A 21780-nucleotide genomic window follows, 5' to 3' on the forward strand; every position below is an offset into this window, starting at 1 on the left:
ACCCATTGCGTGTTCCATACATCGTTTTGTTTTCTTGCACAAGTTCGACTACATTCTTCACAGTGAAATGCACTTTCATTTATTACTACTTCTGTCGCCTTATTCTCATGTTATGTTGTTGTCGTTTTTTTTGTTTTAGTTTTTTTCTGCAGCCATGCCAGCTTGTAGTAATCAGCTTAGGTTCAGATGACAATGAAATTAAGTGGCTGCAGTGCCTCTGTTCATTTGAAAAACAAATGAGAACATATCCTGACTTCTACAACTCAAGCTGAAATGGCTCATTTGATCTTGCATTTGAATTGCCTTCTTTATCTTGTGTTGTTTTTTTTTTCTCACCATACAATCAGCATTTTCAATTTTTGTCCTAATGTGCTTATACTAAGCTGCTCTGTCCTTCTTTTCCTCCCTTCTTTCTCTCCCTAACCCTTCATTTCTCAATCCCTTTGGTCCTCCCAGTCTCGAATGGAGGATCGCCTGGACAGATTGGATGATGCAATCCTTGTTCTGAGGAACCACGCAGTGGGCTCCACCGCCAGTCTGCCCAGCGACATACACAGTCTGCTGGGACAGGCACAAAATGGGCCAATAACAGCCATTGGACCAAATTTTCCTGCCTCTGCATTGGTTCCAAGTCGGACTGCAGCGATGGTACGATAACTTCATATAAGTATTTATTTATTACTATACGGTATTTTTCAAACTACACCACATAAAACACCTTGGCCACCTGGTCAAAAAAAGGAGAGCTTTGAGACATTTTCCGCAGACGAACAGTTGAATTTATACCGGCATATTTTCCATAAGTGTAATGGCTGGCCGTAGGATCACCCTCCTCTTGAGAGCGGCTGTATACACAAGTTTGAGAGAGAAATGAAGAAAACAGGCACAAAGAAGTAAAGTTGGCGTAGGACGTGTTTGTACGTTGCAATCCTTCTAGAGTTAAACTCGAAGCCCCTTGAGAACTGGGGAAATGCCGGTCTCTGTGTAAATCATGACGTGTTCGCCCATCCTCCTTCTGAGGTATTTGATTGTACAGAGCCAGGAGATTTGAACACATCTGCAGTGGAAATTAAAATGGGATGACTCGTCCAACTGTTATCTGGAGGTGTTTGGAAAAAGTTTGACACAAACACAAACTTAAAAAGAAAAAGATCAAATAATTTGAACGTGGGAAGAAGTTTAGATTACTTTTTTCTCTGAGATAAATGATGGAAGGAAAAGTTCGACCGTGATGAGATTTTGTATCTAATAAGCCAGTGATTAGCTGTAAATGTGGTGTTGCCTTTAAATTCAGACCTAAAATTAATATTCTTGTTTAGATTACTGTTATACAGAAAGGCCAAAAGGCTCCTTTTGTGTGTAAATTGATTATTAATTAATTAGTTTAATTTTTTTTTCTATAAAACAAGCACGTATTGTGAGTAAAGTGTTTTGGTAAGGTTGTACTTTGATGCAGCATGAAGAAAGAATGAAAAGATGCATTTCTGAGTGCAGACCGACATTTTAGTGCTCAGTCTGCACTTTTTGTTTTCGTGTCTTGATCATTGCAGTGGAGTTGTCGTGCAGAAATTCATTTATTTTCAAAGCAGTTTCATTTTTTTCTTTGTTTTAAGGTGGTATTTTTCCTGTCGATGGTTGTTTTCACTCGTACGCGGAGGCTACTGGGTAGCTCGCTTTGTCCCTTAACAAGAATTTTACTGTGGTTGTCAGAAGAGCTCAGTTTGATGTATTTGTTACAGAGAGCTGGGTTGTGGCAGTGATGTTGACCGACTGCGACTGTGAGATAGAACATACTGTGTCTGCACTAACACAGCACTTCCTGTGTGGGAAGAGGTCCCTTCAGACAGGGCTCAACAGCCTCGACACGGCACAGCCACAGGCTTTTTACTCTGGCTGTCACCCCGCCCTCTACCCCCTTCCACCCCTTTTCATCACTTCTTTTTAACAACCCAGGAAATCTGAATCGTTGGAAACGTGTGTCTGAACCCGCAGCCTCCACCCAAATAGAGGTCCTCAGCTGTATGGTAATCAGGCCCAGCCATGAAAATGGCAGCGTTCTTTTCTTGCCAGAGCCCCAGCCTCACTCCTCCTCCTCCAGACAAAGAGTTGTTTGGACACCTGTTGAGAGCACAGCAAAGATTAGCGTAGCGCTGGGGAAGGGGAGGATCTCGGAGCGGTGGGGTTAACAGAGGCCAACAGTGACTGGGGATCACATTCCAGAGGAAAAGAGGGAGATGCTCTCCACCCTTAGTGATGATTTCTCCGCCTTTCCTCAGTCCTTGAAAAAGGAAATCAAATGGCTCTAGAGCATGTGGTAAAGGAGGGGCTTTGTGGCACAACGTGGTGGGAGTTGACCATTTCTATGTTATGCATGTGAACAAAATAACAAGGAGATAGTCAGACATTGGAGTGGGTTTAGCTTGACTTCTTTTGAAACTGAACACAGAAGGATTATTCTTCTCGTAGACATGAGGAACAGACGGGTCCTCAGTTGTGGTTACAGAGCGGGGAGTCTGAGAATGTCGCTGCAGCGAGCAGTAACACAAAATGCAACAGTGACAGAGACAAATGAGGAGGCTATATATGGACCTTTAAGTATGGCTAAATATTGTGGCACAGGTGTTTTTTTTAAATTTGTGTTTATTTTCTATTTCCTACCCTTGATTATGCATTATAACGCTGCTGTGGAGCAAATCTCCAAAGTACCCACAGGTGTTGGTAATGACTGACTTGAATGGTGATTAAACCCAGAACTTGTCCCATGCTGTGACTACAGGTTTTAATAAACACTGCTACAGACAGCATCTAATCTAATGTATATATACATATATAAAAGCATCTTTTTTTATGATCCAACCAGTGTAGAGTGCTCACCAAAATGTGCAAATCAGTATAACTAAGGTTGCTCTTTTTCTTTAAAACTGTGGGATTTTCCATTTTAGGCTTTTCTCCTGCTCAAAAGTGTTGTTTCATTTTTATGAACAGTCTCCAGTGAGTGTGTGGCTGCTTCCTTTCTTCACGTGTCCTTCCTGTCTGTGTTGCAGCAGGGCGGCGACGATGCTGCCAGCCTGAACAACAGCCACGGAGGCCTGCCCAGCGCCGGCTCGACATCCAGCACAGAACTCAATCACCAAGTGGAAACGTTCAGAGGTCAGCTCCACCACGGCGTCCCACTCTACGATATCCACACGATTCGGTTTACGTATGATGTCTTACCTCCACATTTCTGTTACTAATAACAGGTCTTACTTCAGGCCTTCCAGCAACCCTGGAGCTGAAGGTGGAGAAACAGGACAAGGATGAGATGCTCGACAGCATCTCCACCGATAACAAGTCAGATGACGAGAGTGACAGAAGAGATATGAAGACACCCAGAGCAGGCCCACGCACAAGGTAAGAGGACCTTTCGATACGAAAACGTGTGAAACATTCTTCAGAAGTGAAAATAAGCTCTATGGCATGCTTTGAGATGGTAGAAACATGGGATAAGGCTGGAAAGGTTGTCTTTCATATGCGACAGGTAGTGGAAAATCTGATACATATCGTATTAACCTTTACTGTCATTATTTGATTTAAAATAGGCATGTCAACAAATGGGAACAAGAGCTGGGTAAAGAAATTCCAGAGGAGATGTGGAGAATACTGGATTCGGTGCTTTTTAACACCCCAAATTACAAGCAAACAGATAAATGTGAAACAGCCCTGCTGGAGATTATGGAACCAAACCATACTCACATGTTTTGGACATTCGGAAAAATAAAACCCCTTTTGGATAGTATTCATTCAGAGCTTGCTGAAATGTTTGGCTATACAATCCCATGATCATTTCAGATCCTATACTTGGATCACCTTAAAGGAAACATGCATCCAAAGACCAATACCTGTTTAACATTGACCTAGCACTGGCTAACGATCAAAACACTAAGCTACAGACAATGGGTGATTGTTGTTGTTGTGATGGTAAACTCAAATACAGACTGAAAGTGAAAGAATATTTCTAAAAATCTGGGACAAACGGTTGTTATACAAAGTGAAGAAAAGTCAAAAGTAACAGAAATTATTAAAAGAGGCAGTTTTGCACCGACACACTAACACTGGCACTGTTCAGATGTTCATGTGCTTGTTTTATGTTTCCATGTGGCTACTTTTCAGTTTTATTTTGCGTTAGCTTAGCCACCATGTGTAGTCATTTTATATGTGTAAAGGAAGCAAATAAAATTCGGTTTTTTATCAATTTGGTTCCTATGAATGGCACATTCACTTTCACATTAGACAAGTGAATACACTTCATTCATTTCCTCAGAAAGCCTGCAACCAAGTTAAAGCCGGGTGTCTGAAAACGGCCGGGACACAAACAAACAGAGACCTCCCCTAAGGGTGGGAGGGATAACCAGTCCTGTCAGGCAAATCTTTTGTCTCATTAACACATGCTTAAGAAACAACAGATTTCACTTGATGCTGAGAAGGCGGAGCTTCTCAGCGTCAAGTAAAATCGTTGTGGTAAAAACTCATGGATGTTAAATGAATTAAATTTTCTTCCTTCATGTTTATAGTTCATGGTTTAATCACGGTCATGTCAGATTAATGGTTTGAAGACCATCCTATCATTGGTGCAGATGACTGAATGGTGGCTGCGGGTTGATTTCTTCTCTCTGCTGCAGCATCACCGAAGACGAGGATCTGAATCCCGAGCAGAAGGCTGAACGGGAGCGCGAGAGGAGGATGGCTAACAACGCTCGCGAACGCCTGAGGGTGCGAGACATCAACGAGGCTTTCAAAGAGCTGGGTCGCATGTGCCAGCTGCACCTGAAAAGCGAGAAGCCCCAGACTAAACTGCTCATCCTCCATCAGGCTGTGGCTGTCATACTTAGCTTGGAGCAGCAAGTCAGAGGTCAGTGTTGCAGCGCTGCTGCGGCAATTAACTGAAATGCTACATCACATCAAATCACTGCTGACTCTTAAAAACAACGTGTGTTTTGATGCAGCGTTCCTGCAGGTGGTAATTTAATTTCACTGTCACATCCAGAGCAGATACATGTGGAGTTAGAAAGGAAAAAATAGGGAATGGAGCTGCCAGAGTATCACAGACAGTAAAGAAAATGCAGGGCGTTTATTCAGCTCAGATGTTTCCCTGCAGTGCTGCATTTAGAGGTACTAAAATGAGTAATGATGAAAGATTTGAGGCGAAAGACAAACAAAGTAACGCCCTTTTATAACACCCTTAAAGCTTCGGTCTCTCTCTAAAATTTTATCTTAATTTTATTTTAAAAAAAGCTTTGACATGTGTTTAATTAAAGTGTAATCTGTGTTTATGTGAACTCACAGAGAGAAATCTGAACCCCAAAGCAGCCTGCCTTAAGAGAAGGGAGGAAGAAAAAGTGTCTGGGGGCTCCAGTGATGCCCAACCAGCCCACACAGGAGTCCATCCAGGCCTGACCGACACATCCAACCCCATGGGCCACCTCTGAGACAGGTACTCTCACCTCTAATTGAGCGACACACACTGCTACGATGGTTTTCTCTAATAACTGAATAATCGGTCATCTCATGACAGCATATTTTCTTTTTCTTTCTGCACTTTGATACCATGATAATTGCGGTCATCCTGTGTGTTTTCCTGGTTTAACTGATGTGTAGTTGATTACACAGGTCAGCATGATTGAATCATATTGACGCAGCATGTTTAAACCCAGCTAAAGTCCACAATCTTCATTTTTTACTTATGTTTCCTAAAATAAAATTTTTAACTTGAAGATGTCAAACTGTAAAATTCTTTCAATCGTTGTTATTTAAAAAGATGCAGATAGATGGAATATTCACTAAATTATTTAAATTTTAATAAAATCTCTGCTAAGGTTACCAGAAACCATCAATCAGTCACATTTCATGAGAGTTAAAGTTGCCAGCCATCACTAAGAGGACAAATTTTGCTGGCTGACTGGTCGCGCTTCCAGCCACGTGCGTGGCTGTGCTGAGCGGGGTTTCCCCCTCATGGCTGAGAGCTTTGTTAAACAAGGATTTGGGGTGAAATTGTGCACGGCTTATTTGCCGTTTATGCATCAGAATCTGTTCAATAAACTGCACTTTCCAGACATACTTTTAGAGACAGTGAAGATAACAAACACTGGAAATATTGGAAAGTCTGGTTGTTCTTGGCCGGCGATCTGCATCTTTGGCTGGTTTTTCCTGTGCTGCGTCACTTTTTAGTAAGGCTCTAAATCTATGTTACCTCATTTAAAGTAAGCCAGTGCATTTTCTTCTCATTTTTGGCTATTCGATCAACAAAACTGTATTTTGTATTTGAATAAATTAAACCCCTTTTTTATCCCTTATTTTTATTTGGAGGAAAAATCCTTTAATTTAAATGTTATAATTGTCCTTTATTGATTTATGTCTGATTTATGTCAGACTTTTTAAAAAATAAATATGTAAAACAGCAGGACTTTAATCACCAGCTCTAGTGCTGAAGCTAAAATTTGGACGGCCTACGCTCAGCTCCTTTGATGCGCACCTCTGATCAGTGCTCCTTCTTTGCTTCCTCTCCTCCAGATCAGAGCGATGCAGATCATTTCTGTCCCGTCTGAGTCGGTGACCTTGCTTCCCAGTGACAGACAGGACTCGCAGTTTGTGACACCAATTGGAGGAGACAGACCACTTGAAGCAAAACGACGAGTCTAACACAGTCCACTCCTAAGATTGAAGTAGAGCCAAGCGTCCAGCTCCCTGTGACCAGATTCCATTTGCAAATTTCTCCCCCACAAGAAAAAAATCTTCAACACATATCACTGTCTGCAAGAAGTGTGTTGCTTCTGAACAATCAGAGACTTCGCAATCTCCTCCAACCGTATGTGGAAATTGCCTTGTGCCTAAACTAAATTGACGAATGCATTGTAACAGCAATTGTTTTTATTTGTCTGTTTCTTTGTTTTTTTTCCTATTTATTATGTTATTGAGCTATAAAGTGTATGTCTAAAGGGAAAGTTAGGTCAATACAAAGAGAAGCATGCGGCTTTTCAGTCGATCTATAGTTTGCCAGTGTCGCCATCAACCCTGAGCACTCCACCCCGGGAAAATCTTTGAGTCTGAGATTGGGGGAAAAATGTTAGAGATTAATTTATTGGCCAGTTTAGACTGATATTTATACCCAACTGAAAATCATCACGAGCTGAAAAACAAAAGCACCCGTTTTTTAAATATAAATTTTAAAAAAAATGATATATTATTTATATTTTTGTTTTCCTCGTTCTGCCACTGGCCACACGTGAAACCAAAACTACCTATGTTTGTTTCTGAGCAGTTTAGATCTGTCTCTGTGCTACTGACCGGCAGGTAACAGGTCCAGCTACGATAGCGTCAACAGCACGGGAGGTGACGCACAAACGGCAAACTGTAGCTTCACTGAAGGCTCAGATTTAATTGTTTTTTTTTGTTTGTTTTTTCCCAGTAGTGAGCAGTGAAAATACAGAGGGCAAACTTTTTGCAAACCTTAGCATTCCCTGCATATTTTAGTGTCTTAACTAAAGGAAGAGGCGACTCCAGCGCCCTCGCTTCCCTTTGCCATATAGTGTTAAACGTAAGCAGTGGCGTATGTTTGCAGATTCTTCCTCCGGACGTCAGCACAGAAGTGTTGGCTGTGTTGGCACAGAAGTGGCTTTTTTTCTTTTGAAAATGTGTTATTATTTTCTTGTTTCTGCCACCAGCTAATCAGAGATCTCCTAATGAAGACGTTCAAAAAAAACAAAAGTAGAAAAACACGCAAAAAACAAAACGACGACCACAGTTTCTCCTGGCCTGATCAAACATATCAATTTTCTTTCTGTTAATATCTCAAGACATTAAATTCTAATAAGCGCAGTTACTCCTGACTAAAATTTAGTTATGCTTATTTGTTGTAACAAGTCCTTTCTGTCCAGCATTATAATTTCCGGTTTTTAGCTAGCAGAGAAAATCTGTAAGTTATTTTCAGTGATGTTTTGATGGAAGCCATGCTATTCTCAGTATGGCAAAGCAGACTGAACATTTCATGGATTATTCTGAGTATCATTGAACTGTAGCATGATCATGATAATGAGGATGATGATGATGAACAAAAGCAGGATTTTTCTTTTTTATGTTCCAAGACATCGGTCATGGCTTTATTTCTTTTTCCCTATCCGTGTGCATGCGTTACGTTTTCCTTTTTTTGAGTCTTTTCGGTCTTAAGACTTGCTTTATATTCCATTTATTTCTTTGTATATTGCGTTCTATCATTATTTACACCTTAAACAAGGCTGCCGCATTCAGAACGAGTATTCTGTACGATAAAGGGACTTTGATTAGAATAAAGGATGATGAGTTTACAATTTAACAACCTCATTTTAGTGAAGAAGAATCCAAAAAGAGAGAGACCTGGTCGGTTGTGGTGTGTTCTCTGACTGAATGAGGCCTTGTTCATCATTTCAGTATTCATGATCCTGTATTCATGTCGGCAGACTTTGAGGGTATAATGTGTGTCACTTCCGGCTCGCTTCCCTTCATTTGTTTTCTTTCTTTCTTTTAAACTTCCCGTTCTTCCTGTGTTTCTTTGCTCCTCTGTTTGCCAAGTTAAACTTTGCTGTATCCCCAGATGCTTTCCCTTGTATAATATATGAAAAAAAAAAAGAAAATCAAAAGAAAAAAAAACATTTGGCTTATTTTTCACTGTAGTTAGTCTTTTATACAATAATACTGTAAGAATATTTCTTGAATTCTAAATATTACTCTTTCTAGATTTTTGAAAGCAAAAGTTTTGAGTAAAAAGTTTCTTACTTTATTTTACTATATTAGATAGTAAAATGTACGGTTATTTACCATAACCTGTCCATTATCACAAAAAAGTTACATATGGCATCTCAAGAACACGGCTGAACTGCTGCTCGTAGTTTAGTACTTCAAAAAGGCTCCGTATGAGCTCCAGATTCCTAAAAGCGCGACCTCCATCGTACTCCTCAGTCTCCGTTGTTGATTGATTGAAAAAAAAAAAAAAAGGAAAAAAAAAAAGATTTGTTCTTGTGTCAAATAAAAGGTGTTGTTGATGCACATTGAAAAACTGCGGCAACGAGAATTTGAATTTTCTGTCATTTTCAAACAGAAAAACACGATGTATATAACATTTATGTTGCAATAAATGTGCCATCTTTTTTTAAACTCGATCGTATGTGCATTTATTTCGCTCATCTTCCTCTCCATATTTACATTTTTCCACCTTTCCATAACCTTTGTTGTGTTTTAACGCACAGGAAGGAAGAGCTCTGAAACAATGGGATTCATTTAGACTTCCTTATCGTTTTTGTTATTTTGTTTTTGAGACATTTCTACAGTGGATTTAGGCCAAATGAGTGTTTTATAGTATGTAACTCTTTTTTGAAAGTAATACCAGTGGACCATTGTAGTCTGTATGAAAAGTACTATGAATATATGTTTCTATTTTTAATAAAGTGTGATAGCAGCGTACTGTATATGTGCTGTGCTCCTACTTTTTCTTTTTTGCAAGTTCATTTATGCAGTATAGAGACAGATCCTCGTGCCTTAACCTCCTAAGACCTGAACTCTTCCATGGCATGCATTTTTAATTTCTCTTTGATATTTGGGCATATTGGGACCTCATAAATGTAAAAACAAAGAATTGCCAGATTAATTTTTTGACCTGATTTGTGTTTCTGACAAAAATGAGATCCACATATGAGGACATTTGTTTTAAATTTTGATAGAACAGTGGCAGGATAATGTCCTCGTAAGTGGATATCAGGCTCTTGTAGAGACAAATTTGTGTTTTTAGGTCCAGACAACCCAAAATGTGATGTCCACATATGTGGACACCAGGTCCTAGGAGGTTAAATAATATTTGAATAAATTGTCTTATATTTTGACACAAAACAAAATGACCCACCCAGCACTGAAATTGAACTTCCACAGTCATGTTGAAAAGCACAAACCTAAACAGTTTTTTAATAAATGGCTTTGGTGGAAGTGTCTCTCTCTGTAACCTGCCGTACTCAATCTGCTACTTGTGCTGTGACTGAAGTTAATGAATCCCAAAAGCGTTGTGAAAATACTGCTCTGAACCTGGAAGATTGTTGCTGTGCTGTAAATCTCAGAGCCTGTACATCTGCGCAGAATTATCTCCGTGCAGATGTAAGCATGGAGACCGCTCATTGCGTCCTGAGAGGTCTGATCTCGAGTCATTCGTCAGACTGAGGTGACAAAAGTGCTGACTGCCGTTCTGTCTGCGGTGAGCTCAGTGATGCGCGGTGGCCTTCCAGCGTTCCTCGCAGGGATAAACGGAGCGTGTGACTGTGCTGAGCTCTCGTGGTGGTGGTCGTGGGTGTGCATGTTTTCTGTAGGAGTGGGACCACCATGTCTGAAGGCTGACTTCCTGTCATGGCTGCTGGCTGAGCCAGCTGACAGAAAGTCCTTGGCTCACATCCTTGAATCTCAACCAAAGAGCCTGCTGCTCCTCCTGCTCTAACAGTAAGATCATCCGCCTCTCTGCCACTTTCAGGATGCACGCTGCACTGAACAGGCCTCTTGTCTTCTGTTTCACTTTCTAATCTCAGCTCTTTAAGATTCAAGGCTTTTTGACCATTTCAACATAGTGAGGAGAACAGGATATGATATTCAGACATTTCACAGAAACACAAAGCAAGTGCTTATCTGTCAATAATGGAAGTTTTAGGCATAAAGTGTGGAAAACAAATACGACAGCACAAAAGTAATTTCAAAGATTACTTTTACATGTACTCAAAACAACAATGTACTGCTCCTCCTGCCCACACCAGCTGCACAGAGATCCATTTTTGAAGCAGTTTAGAGTGATGGATAAAATACCTAGTCCTTGTTTTATATTAAGAAGGCCACAAAAAAGCTCCAGGGTTCTGAATTAGACACAAGAAGTCTGGTAACTTCCACAGTTTGTCTTTTTAGTATCAGATTCCCTCAGTAAGGAATCCAGGGACAACATCTTTATGAGGAGCAGTAAGACAGGGTGAAGCTTGATGAGGTTCACCTGTGTGTCTGTGTGTTAATGACCTACCTGACATTTGTGCACCCACCGTAACCTGCCAGATGTGCACTGATGGTGTAGTTAGTTATCTACACACCAAAGCTGGGAAGCAAGAGTGTCAGTAATACAGTGAAATCAGATCCAGAAAGTAGCATGGGCAAGGCACTTTATTAGGTACACCCTGCCAGTACCCAGTTGGACACCTTTTGCCTTCTGTCTTAATTTTTCATGGCATACATTCAACAAGCTGCTGGAAACCTCTGAGTTTTTGGTCCATGTTGACTTGACAGCATCACACAGTTTCTGCTTATCATGATGAGAATCTCCTGTTGCACCACATACCAAAGGTGCTCTGTTGGATTGAGATCTGGTGATCATGGAGGCCATTTGAGTACAGCAAACTCCTTGTCATATTAAAAAAAAACAGTTTCTGATGATCATAGCTTTGTGACATGGTGTCTTACCCTGCTGGGAACAACCATCAGAAGATGGCTACAGTGTGGTCACAAAGGGATGGAGATGGTCAGCAACAATACTCAAGTAGGCTATGGTGTTTAAAGATGCTCAGCTGGGCTGAGGTACCAAAAAGAAAACATCACCCACACCATTATACTACCATTGATTGGCTCATTAGATATTTGTGTGTACATTTTTAAATGGAGATCCAAGTCCAGATAGCAGCAAGGAAAAGATTAGCTGATGAATATAAATATGTGGGAACGCTAATGGATCCAAAACTGGCATTTGAAACAGAAGTGTTTTTAAAAAACTGTGAATAGAGTTTTATTTAATGTGGATATTTTAGGAATAATTTAACAATTAAATATTTAAAATAAAATTCCCACAATGGCTCGGTGACTGTGAAAAGATGAAATCAAAAAAATAAAATGCATCTCCACAATTGCTGCTACAGGTCAGTTGGGCTGACCTGCCCCTGGAAAACCTGCAGACCCCCTTATTGTATAATTGGGATAAGACTGAGGTGTGCACTGAGCATGCCCAGAGGTCCCAGCTGTGGCACCTCAGCGGAGAACAGAGCTCCCATTGTGTGCGGCTGTAACCCAACACAGTGGCTCAGATTAAAGGCTGCGGTGCCGCGTGGTCTCTGCGGACAAAAATATAAACAGTGGGCCACTACAAAGGCGAAGGGGAAGCTAGGCCCCTGGTTTAATGAAGTTTACACTGCAGTGGCAAGATCTATAAAAAGACAAGTGAATGCACCGTTTCTTTCTCCTGCCACTCAGGAGCAGCATGGATGCACTGAAAAGAGAGGCTGGGGGTGCTTTAAGCAGCACTCACTTTAATGCCACTCTGATTTGTATGACAGCTGTTATTTGAAGTTCATGGCATTGATTAGGCCCAAAGAAAATATCAGTTAGATGGGTACTGGTCACATCTAACTGATCGACCGACGTTAGTAATATTTAAACTAAACATGGTTCCTGTGTATTTATGTTATATTAAATTTACATAATGTGGTTTCAAGTACCTTTCAAAGTTGCAACGTTTATTTCTTTCATAAATAAATATTAAACATGTGTTTTTCTAAAATTAGACTGCTCTCAATGTAATCTTCATTATCTTAAGTGACGATGAAGATTATATCCATAAAACATTTCAGTACAATAGCATTTAAGCCTCAAATACACTGGGGATCTTCAGCTTTACATTATCTCTTGATTGTTTTAAAGGTCATTTGTTCCATAAATTTTAAAACAGCCAGAGAAATAAGAAGCAAACTTGATGATTATTATTCGCATCTTCTTCTGTGGCTTGTTTAATAATATTTGTCTAGCATGTGGCTACACTTGCTTGCTACAGGTGACTGTTTATGATGGAAACTGAGCATCAAGCACAGCACCTCAGGATCACTGACACTGACTGTAATCCTGCTGTCGTTTATAGTTGCACAGTGCCATTGGCACCCCCCACTAAGAGCATGCTCACCATCACAGAGGCTGCACACAAACAGTATACACTCCCCACAATCATCAGCATTTTTCTAGCATATCTGCTCAGCATAATAACTAGCTCATGCCTTTTAAATCACTCTCTGAGATACTCATTGTTGACTTTCTGGTGATGCGTTTAGGTGCAGTCAGGTGAGCTTACCATCCACTAGATGACGCTCTCGGTTTTTAAAGACATTCACTTACAAATTGGATTTATGCGTACATTATGTAACGTGGGAAGTTTTCCCAGGAGTCACAAAACTTTTAGTTTGTTTTAGAAATTAATAGAAATGTACAAACTTTTATTGTGTTACACTACATGTCAAACACATTTTTGAACTACAAGGAGTTAATAAGAAGGAAAAATTTATGAATTAATTATTTGTCAGGTGTCACCTCTGGCTACAATACTCCCCGCTAGTGCAGGAGCTTCTAAAAACCGAGCTGAACCGAGCCGAGTCGGTCCAAACTGAGTGGGGCCTGGGAGTTCGGGGGTAGTCTGTGTGAGATCTGCTCCAGGACCAGCGGACTGCTTTTGAGTGGGTGGGCGGGTAAAGTGCGCTTGTTTGAGGAGGCGGAGCGGCCCGGAGGCTCAGAACGTCCTTCTGAAACGGTTCTCACTCACTCTCAGAAAACAACTCAGGACCAAATAAGTTAGCAAAGTGCGGCGCGGGCACTTTGCAAAAGAGTTTAGCTTTTAAAACCGCTCGAAGAAAACTTTTTTTCCAAACCTGGGATAAGTGAGCAAGCGAGAGCAACGACGCCGGTGAGTAACTAACTAGCTATCAGTAACTGTCCTGTGCGCGAGACTCTTTAACAGCCGTTAAACTCAGCCGGAGGAGAAAAAAATTAAACGAATAGAAGGGCCGCTTATTTTTCTACACAGCTCGTTTACTTCAGGTGAGTGGTACAGGTGAGAAATAGGTGAAGTAAAATTTGAAGATGGTGATGTGTTTCTGCCACCTGTTGCACTCAGCAGCCAAATAACGAGAAACTGCGTCAAATCAAAGCGCTACCTCTTCACTTTGGCTAACGAGCTACTGTATGATTTCAGTTCTCAGATCTGCATCCAATTAACTGTTTTTTTTATCTGACTTATGTTTACAATTGCTCCTGTAAGGTCACGTTGCTTCTACTGTACCTGCCGCTAGAGATTAGTGAACTCCCATTCATGTTACGTAACCTAATAATAGTTTCCCACCGTTTAAACCCTCACAGGCAGGTTTGTTTCCAACTTTTTCCAAAGTTTGGTCCCATCTGGATTTAGGTGTTTTGATATGTGAGTGGCTACAGGTGTTGACACAGAAAAAGACAATTTTTTGCACTTCACCCTCGCTTGCATCCTAACTTGCACTCTGGATGGACATCACAGGCAGCACAGGGGTCATTGAAGGAAGCACCGACCCTGTGTAGGACAGTGAGGCAGCTCACTGAGAGTTTCCTCCTTTTTGGAGTGAAAAACACAATGGGAGGAAAAAGTAACACACTTGTTGGAGCCCTTGTGTGCTAGATACATACACTGAGCATAAAAGGGTCTATTGTGTCGTTTCAGGCTTTAATCTGGCTCATCCTCCCTGACAGGACACCTTACCTCAGCCTTTCTCTCCTCCCGTTTGCGTGTGAAACTGAGTAATTCTGGCTAATTGGAACATCATGTCATTAGTCTAGTGGAAACAAACTGGAGTTGAATCATCTTCGTGGTTTGCTAGGAGTGGCCCACAAAAGTTTCTTGCAGTATTTCATGGTGGAAACTTTGGCTGTTTATAAGGCAAGATTTTATTTAGTTTCATTAAGTTAAATGCTTCCCAGGTAGCTGTTGTTTCATGCCTTATATGGCAGGTGTGTATTTGTGTGTGTGGTGGTGGGGGGGCATTTACACATTTGATCAGTGAAGAAATACGTGGGGATCAGGGTGGTTTTTCAAGCTCAGCTAAATGCCTTAGTTTAAAATCTCCTGCCAGATAAGATAACCAGAGATGGATGGATGAATGAATGAATGAATGTCTGTCTGTCTGTCTGTCTGTCTGTCCGCCCGCCCGCTCGCTTATCTGAAGGTAGTGGCAGTGGGCTGAGCAGGGTATTACTGACTTCCTCTTCCTTAGCAGTGTTATCCATTTCCTCCTGGGGGATCCCGAGATACTCCTAGGCTGCGTGACATATACTAGGAATGTCAAACACACCAGTACTGGCCCATTGGAGGCTCCAGTTGGTCCCACTGGCTTCAGTGAATGTGTAAACTGTAAAGACAGAGGGCATACATTTAGGACTTAACTTTCTTTTAATGAAGTTTTAAATTATTCTTAATGAAAGACATTGACAAAATTAGTAGGAGACAGATTAACCAGCAAATGTTTTTTTGTTTTTTTAATTAGTATTCCATCAAATAAAGGTTCCTGTTTTTCACTTTTTTTAAATTACAGGACAAAGTTGGTTACTGGTTTCTTTGAGTTACTGCAGTAGAATAGTACAATATTGGAAGATCTCAAAGGAAGTGTGTTATTTCATATATTATTAAAGAGTAGTTACACTGATCTGACCCACTTAAGAGCAATTTAAAAGGACATGTAAAATCTCCCCAAGGAGTTCTTTGTTTTACCCAGGGTCTCCCCCTAGCTAGGCATGCCTGGAAAACCTCCAAAGTAAGGCATCCAGGAGGCAGATGGTTGAACTACCTTAGCTAGCTCTGTTCATCTGGTAAGGTAAACCAGGGAGGAATCCACCATTTTGCTGCAATATCCACTTTCTAGCAAATTAGAAAAACCTGAAAATAGACATGTAAAACAGCCAAATTTACAGGTGCATTGCCATGAAACCCCTCATAGTACTATGTTTTCAAAATGATTATCTGTGTCCATAAGTCTGTCTTGACCCATTTCACACTTATGTGATACATCCTGCTTTTGCCCTTTCTTGTCAGTCTTATCAGTGTCCTCCTTCCAGGCCCACCTCTGTCCATCTTTGTATTGTAACATCAGAAAAGGATGCTATCAGCAAGACAAACAGGAACACATTGAAAGGCCATTGTCCAGTGAAAAGCACATGGTGGCTGCTGATGGCTTTGTCTCCACTGGCTTCCCTGAAAAACACCGGGTGGCTCACTTTTAATATTTGTACACAGTTTGATATTTATTGCCAGCTGCGCTCTCACGGTCTAGCTGCAAATCTGTCAGCTTTGACAGACCTGTAGTTATTATGCATGTGACAGAAAAGGGCTCGATAACATTTTGTTGCCCGCTTTTCATGACTTTTCCCAGGGCTGCAATTAACAGTGTCATTTACAAGGCTCACCTGTGCCGTTTGTGCACACAGACAGAGAACTGAACCCAACACCTGCTGAAGTTATTTAGACATGACAGCTTTGAGATGTTTCCCTGGTTTAACTCATTCATATTCATGATGATACCTTTTAGCAGGTGAAGAGAAAGGCATAGTCTTTGTCAAGCATGGTAAACAGTCATTTCGTTATATCATACCTGTTAGTCACACACTTGTGAGGCCTTGCTAAACAGTACCTGGCTGTTTCTGTTGTTAAAGAATGTGGCAGAAGTTGACTCATCTCTTGAGGGATATTATGGTTTCTGAGATGTTACAGGCAACACAAGGGGAGGGCACTGTCTTCATTTGGTTAGAGCACATTACTTGAGTAGTTTGACACAAAGGTCTCTCCTGCGAAACAAGTAGAATAGAAGGAATGCAAGACAAGAAGGGAAAATGAAAGCTAGAACAATAAAGTTTCATTATTGGCTGAAAGTACATCTAAGGAATGTTTGTTGATGCCGCTGAATTATGTAGCATCTCATCTCTGACTAATCCAGTGCTTCTAAATCTTCTCCTTGCAGAGGTGGGCCAGTTGATCCAGGGAGAGGGATTTATTTTCCTTCTGCATTCCTGATGGAGTCATACAGAGTGTCTGGCATTCCTAGCAGTGGACCACAGCGGGGCTACGCTCAGCCATCCCGCCCTTCCAAGCCACAAAGTAATGGAGCTGGAACATATGGTCTCAGCATCCGAGTCCAAGGTATAGATGGACACCCATTTGTGGTTCTCAACAACCAGGATGGGGGTCCCCACACTTATATGGACCCCAGAGGTAATGGCTACATCGACACAGAAGACTCTTTTATCAACAGCTACGATGAGTATGACTTTAGACGTGGCAAAGAGGCTGAATCTAACAGCCCCTTTGTGGAGTACAGGACTCAGAAGATGTTGCATTATACTGGTCCCCAAAATGGTGTCACAGAATCCCAAGGAAAGAAACCATCCTCCCTTCTGAACTTCCAGAAGCACCCTGAGATACTACAGCCGTATGATCCAGAGACCAACTCCCTGAACCTTGAGGGTTTCAACAGCCTTCCTTCAAGGCCTGACACTGGGAGCCAGCCCCAGAGTTGGTCCCCAAGGTCTGCAGCATCTCACCGTAGGGCATCAAGCCTTGACCGGAAAAAAGATGCCACGCCGCTTGAGAACAGACAACCTACATCCCAGAGTGTGAATGAGGCAGGCTTTCCTAAGCTGAAGCCACAGCTCACTCAGCCTCAGAGCAGGCCACAGTCACAACTGTCTCAGCCACAGATCAAAGCTCCTCTTACCACCCTGAATCCAGCTCATCCCAAGCTGACCTCTAAAACTCCACATCAACCAGTTCCTCCAGCCCAGCCTCAGCCCTCCACTGTGTCGAGCCCTAGGAGCAGTGCCACCTCCAGCCTTGAGCGCACCCCTCGTGAGCCTGATGTCCTTCCCCTGCGCAGGACTGATTCCAGCGAGCCAATTCTTCAGCCTTCTTCCCGTTCCCGCCACTCCTCCTCATCTTCCACCTCTAAGACGCCAATGGATGAACAAATGGAGGCCCTTTATGCAGACACCATAAACCGTCACGAGAATCGTCGCTACATCCCTTTTATGCCTGGTTCAGGCAGAGATATTGACACAGGCTCTATACCTGGTGTTGATGAGCTCATTGAGAAGTTTGACGGCAAAGATGGCACTCAACGCAGAGGCAGGGCGGGGCGCAGAAACAGGATCAATCCAGAGGACAGGAAGCGCTCACGGAGTGTTGATAGCGCCCTCGGCCTGCAAAATAGCTCTAGCTACACGGAGCTACATCAAGGCACATCCAAGGAGCATGTCCTGCTTCCCTCACAGCTGAGGATGCAGAAATCAGCTGGAAGTCAGGACTCCTGGCTTTTAGATCACGTTGATTCCAGATCTCATGCCACCAGTGCACCTGGCTCCCCACAGAACACCATTTCTAAAGGTGTTGGCTCTATACAGGGTTACAAAAACCCTCAGACTCAGTCCTCTTCTCTATCGTTTAAGATTAAAGCGAGTGAGGAAAGTGAAAAGGTTTTGACATCATCACTGTCATCGTCATTATCCAGGCCATCTTCTTTAGCAAACAAAAAACCCGGGACAGACGCGGACGTGCAGGTAAAATGTCAGACCATTATCACTGCATCCTACATTTGTTTGTTTTAAGTTATGTTTCGTTTTAATTTAAAGTAGCATTTTTCAAAATATGATCTATGAGAGAAGTGTTCCTCTCTTTTATTTTGTTAAGATCTCACTCTCTCTTCCTGACATATCCAGGCAACACCTGATCTCCTGAAAGGTCAGCAGGAGCTGTCACAACAAACAAATGAAGAGACAGCAAAACAGATTTTGTTCAATTACCTTAAAGATGGGTAAGTCTGAACTTTTTCCCATACAAAATGTGACCAGATATTGTGAAAACATCTTGACTCAAGAACTGAGTGTTGTTCACACAAAGTAAGAAACCGTTCTGTGGAAGTAAATTAATGTGCCTTTTTTATCTGAGCTGGACTGTTTGTGATAAAAACGAAGGAATGTGGTCTTCGTACCCTCCCATCCAGGCTGTGAGCGATCCAGTTGTCTGGAATTTGTTTTCCTGCAGAATCCCACTTTTAGTCAGCTTTGTTCTTTGTGTAGTGTGAAATAATGAATAAAATCCTGTCTTTCTGTAGAGGAGACGATCTGTCTCGAAAAAAATTACATCGAGTTTGCATTTAGGCTATGGATACCAGCGAGTCTTTCAGTAGTTAAACAGTTAATACTGTCATCAGTAACAATTTCATGGAGAAAGTTACAGTTAATACAATCACTACAGTTTCTGGATGTGTTATTGAATCGGGGTATTGTAGAAGTCGAACAGGAAGCTGTTTGGGTGTGTCGGGCAACAGGTCAGGAGCCACAGGACAAATGAAAGGAAGCACAGATGGAAGTGCAGGGGCTGAAATTGAACTACATTCCCAAGGCCCAGAAGAAAAACATGCAGCAACAGGGGTTATAACGGTTTAATGAAAATCATGTGTATGAGGAGAGGGGAGATTTAAGGGGTTTGGCTTTCAGTGTCAGTCTCACCATTTATTGAAATAATCTATCGCTGCTGTCAAGTGAAAATGGCGCAACTTCAGTTTTGTTGATTTTATGTTTTCACCCGAACTAAAGGATTAAATGTTCTTCTGTGACTTTAGAAAATCCCCTGATCGTTGGGCCTTCAGACATCTGTTGATGATCTCAGAAATGGGCATTGTTCAACGCCGAGGACCAAGCTGCTTTTTAAACTTAGGAGAAGTTGAAGTTGGAGGAAATTGATGTTTTTTTTACTATTTAGAACAATGGGTTAGTCTGTTAGTTTTTAAAGACATTTGAAAATAATAGGGCTGGTGTAGAAACGTTGTGGGTGTGGTTGTCCTTCTACCCAATACTGTAAATCCTAGCTTCTTTCTCATCACCATCTTTTGTTTCAGTAATTATTATATTATTTGGGCGGGTGGCTGTAGCTCAGGAGGCAGAGCCAGGCCTGTGTGAATGGGTGACTGAGGCATGTTATATAAAGCGCTTTGAGTTCTCAGGTAGGGTAGAAAAGTGCTGTGTAAGTGCTGGTCCATTTACTATCTAAAATAAACGAAACTTAGACCTGACTACAGAAATTTACTTGCGTTTTTTATTGGAGTAGGAATGGTGAGATCTCTTAGCCCTTGTAGCCATTTTTTAAATATATAATAGAAAAAACTGAAATGTATATATTTATATAGCTGCATTTTATATACCAATGTAGTTCCGAAAATAAAATACACTGCCTATTTGGATTGTGTTTATGTGTCTAACAGTTTATTGGATGGCTATAATGGCGCTGTTTGTGCTGTGAGGTGTCACTTCCAGGCAGCATGATCCTTTCTCTCCCCTTCTAAGGAGGGGAATAAGCTACTGTTTTCCCAGAACAATCTGGGATTAACTTCTGGCCGCCACAACATTGAAATAAAGTTTTTGAAACCTTTGATAAGCAGAGTGTTTTAACGCAACTGTCTGTGTGCACGTCTGCAGGAGCAATGATAATGATGAGATGACGAAGAAAAAGGTCAACGTTGTGTTTGAGAAGATACAGACATTGAAGTCTCGGGCCACAGCAAGTGCGCAAGGCGACAACAAAGTAAGGCCATTTTATGTCATTCTGCTTGTGCACAGTGGCAGTCTACAGTTACAGTGTTAAATGCCAACGAGATGTCAAACAAGATGTCATCTTTATGCATCTTTATATCACAATTGGTGGTGATTGGGGTGGAGTAAAAGAGCAGCACCAGCTTAATTCTTTAGTCTGCCTACCATTAAATGGGTGGGAGATTAGCCAGACTGGTTTCATTATTAAAATTCATTTTTATTTAAGGCGATTGATGATTAAATATTGTGTGCTTTCATGAGATGTTAACACCAAAGCTGTTTACTGTTACCCGAAGATTATTTAATTTATCAGGGTACTACTGTCCAAAGACCTAGTCTCCATTTGTATTTGTAATGGATTAATAAGAAATGAGCACCTCTAAATTGTTTGTTTTCTCCAGGCCCAGGATCTTGCTGCTCAGACCAAAGCTCTGCAGGAGCAAAATGCTGAACTGGAGAAAGAAATGTCTGAACTGAAAAGAGAACTAGAGGAACGAAGCATGGTAAGAACAGTGCGACTGTCTCTATGACCAGCTTGTTTATGTTGGTTTTATTGCTTAACTTGTTGTTATTTGAGAATATCCTTTAATCAAGGGTTTGGCTGAAAAGGAGCTTTACAGGATTACTGTTCAACTAGCTGAATTTAAAGACTAGTGTTTGGGTGTAGCATTGACTAAGCGTAGTACAAAGGCTAACAGAATAATGCAACAAATAGGCTACTCCCTTGAAAACTCATTATTTAGTTGATCTGTTAGGTAAGGAATTAAATAAGAAGCTAAATAATCAAATATGGATAGTGTTGGCCAGGCGTTGACTTTGGGGTAAAATATGTGCCATTGATATGCTGATGGTATATCAATGGCACTGCTTGCTATACTTAAAACACGTCCTGTAATCAAAAAACGCTGAATCCTCAAACTTACTTTCAGCAAACAATAAATAAAAATGTTCATTTCAAATGCTAAAGCTTAGTTTAAGAAATGTAAAAGACTAGATGCGTGTCTCTACTTAAACACACAAGCTGTAATAACCTTGTCATTTTTACTTACAGAAAAATCAGGCTGACAAAAGGACGGCTGCAGATTTAAAGGAGCTGCAGGAGAAGATACAGCAGAGCATGGAAGAGTACAAGCACCTGAAGGAAAAACATGCCAAAACAGAAGCTGACCTACAGACCACAGTGGAAGAGTAAGTGTAAAGGAGTTGCAAATTGCCTCCTTAAGAGGCGTATTAAATAAAATATTTTATAAGCAGTTAATTTCAAATAGATAAATGGGTATTTTTTTTGTCAGCTGCCTCTCCAGTGACTCTCTCATCCTGCAGATGAACTCTGACTTCACCGTGTTG

The 21780-nt window shown here is 41.3% G+C and overlaps 2 protein-coding genes across 7 annotated transcripts in view; both read left to right on the forward strand.

The window, feature by feature from the left end:
* tcf12 (transcription factor 12) overlaps nt 1–9476 on the forward strand; it is an 84879-nt gene extending 75403 nt beyond the window's left edge. For 2 of the 5 annotated variants that reach the window (XM_085269307.1, XM_085269328.1), the window contains 6 exons: nt 457–648; nt 3048–3150; nt 3243–3393; nt 4662–4891; nt 5326–5473; nt 6550–9476. In XM_085269307.1, coding sequence (XP_085125433.1) covers nt 457–648; nt 3048–3150; nt 3243–3393; nt 4662–4891; nt 5326–5468 — 819 coding nt within the window. In that variant the 3' untranslated portion in view covers nt 5469–5473; nt 6550–9476. Of the gene's footprint in view, nt 1–456; nt 649–3044; nt 3151–3242; nt 3394–4661; nt 4892–5325; nt 5474–6549 lie in introns of all 5 variants that reach the window. The other 3 variants (XM_085269321.1, XM_085269300.1, XM_085269313.1) reach the window with 3 other exon arrangements.
* Nucleotides 9477–13461: 3985 nt separating this feature from the next.
* cgnl1 (cingulin-like 1) overlaps nt 13462–21780 on the forward strand; it is a 34406-nt gene continuing 26087 nt past the window's right edge. Inside the window, exons 1-6 of one of the 2 annotated variants that reach the window (XM_085269338.1) lie at nt 13462–13738; nt 16812–18402; nt 18562–18656; nt 20320–20425; nt 20835–20936; nt 21485–21621. In XM_085269338.1, coding sequence (XP_085125464.1) covers nt 16864–18402; nt 18562–18656; nt 20320–20425; nt 20835–20936; nt 21485–21621 — 1979 coding nt within the window. In that variant the 5' untranslated portion in view covers nt 13462–13738; nt 16812–16863. Of the gene's footprint in view, nt 13873–16811; nt 18403–18561; nt 18657–20319; nt 20426–20834; nt 20937–21484; nt 21622–21780 lie in introns of both variants that reach the window. The other variant, XM_085269341.1, reaches the window with a different exon arrangement.

This window comes from Mchenga conophoros, linkage group LG1 (genome assembly GCF_057382185.1).
Source record: "Mchenga conophoros isolate Kocher_MC1m ecotype Shallow Benthic linkage group LG1, M_conophoros_male_GT1.1, whole genome shotgun sequence".
Taxonomy (NCBI): domain Eukaryota; kingdom Metazoa; phylum Chordata; class Actinopteri; order Cichliformes; family Cichlidae; genus Mchenga; species Mchenga conophoros.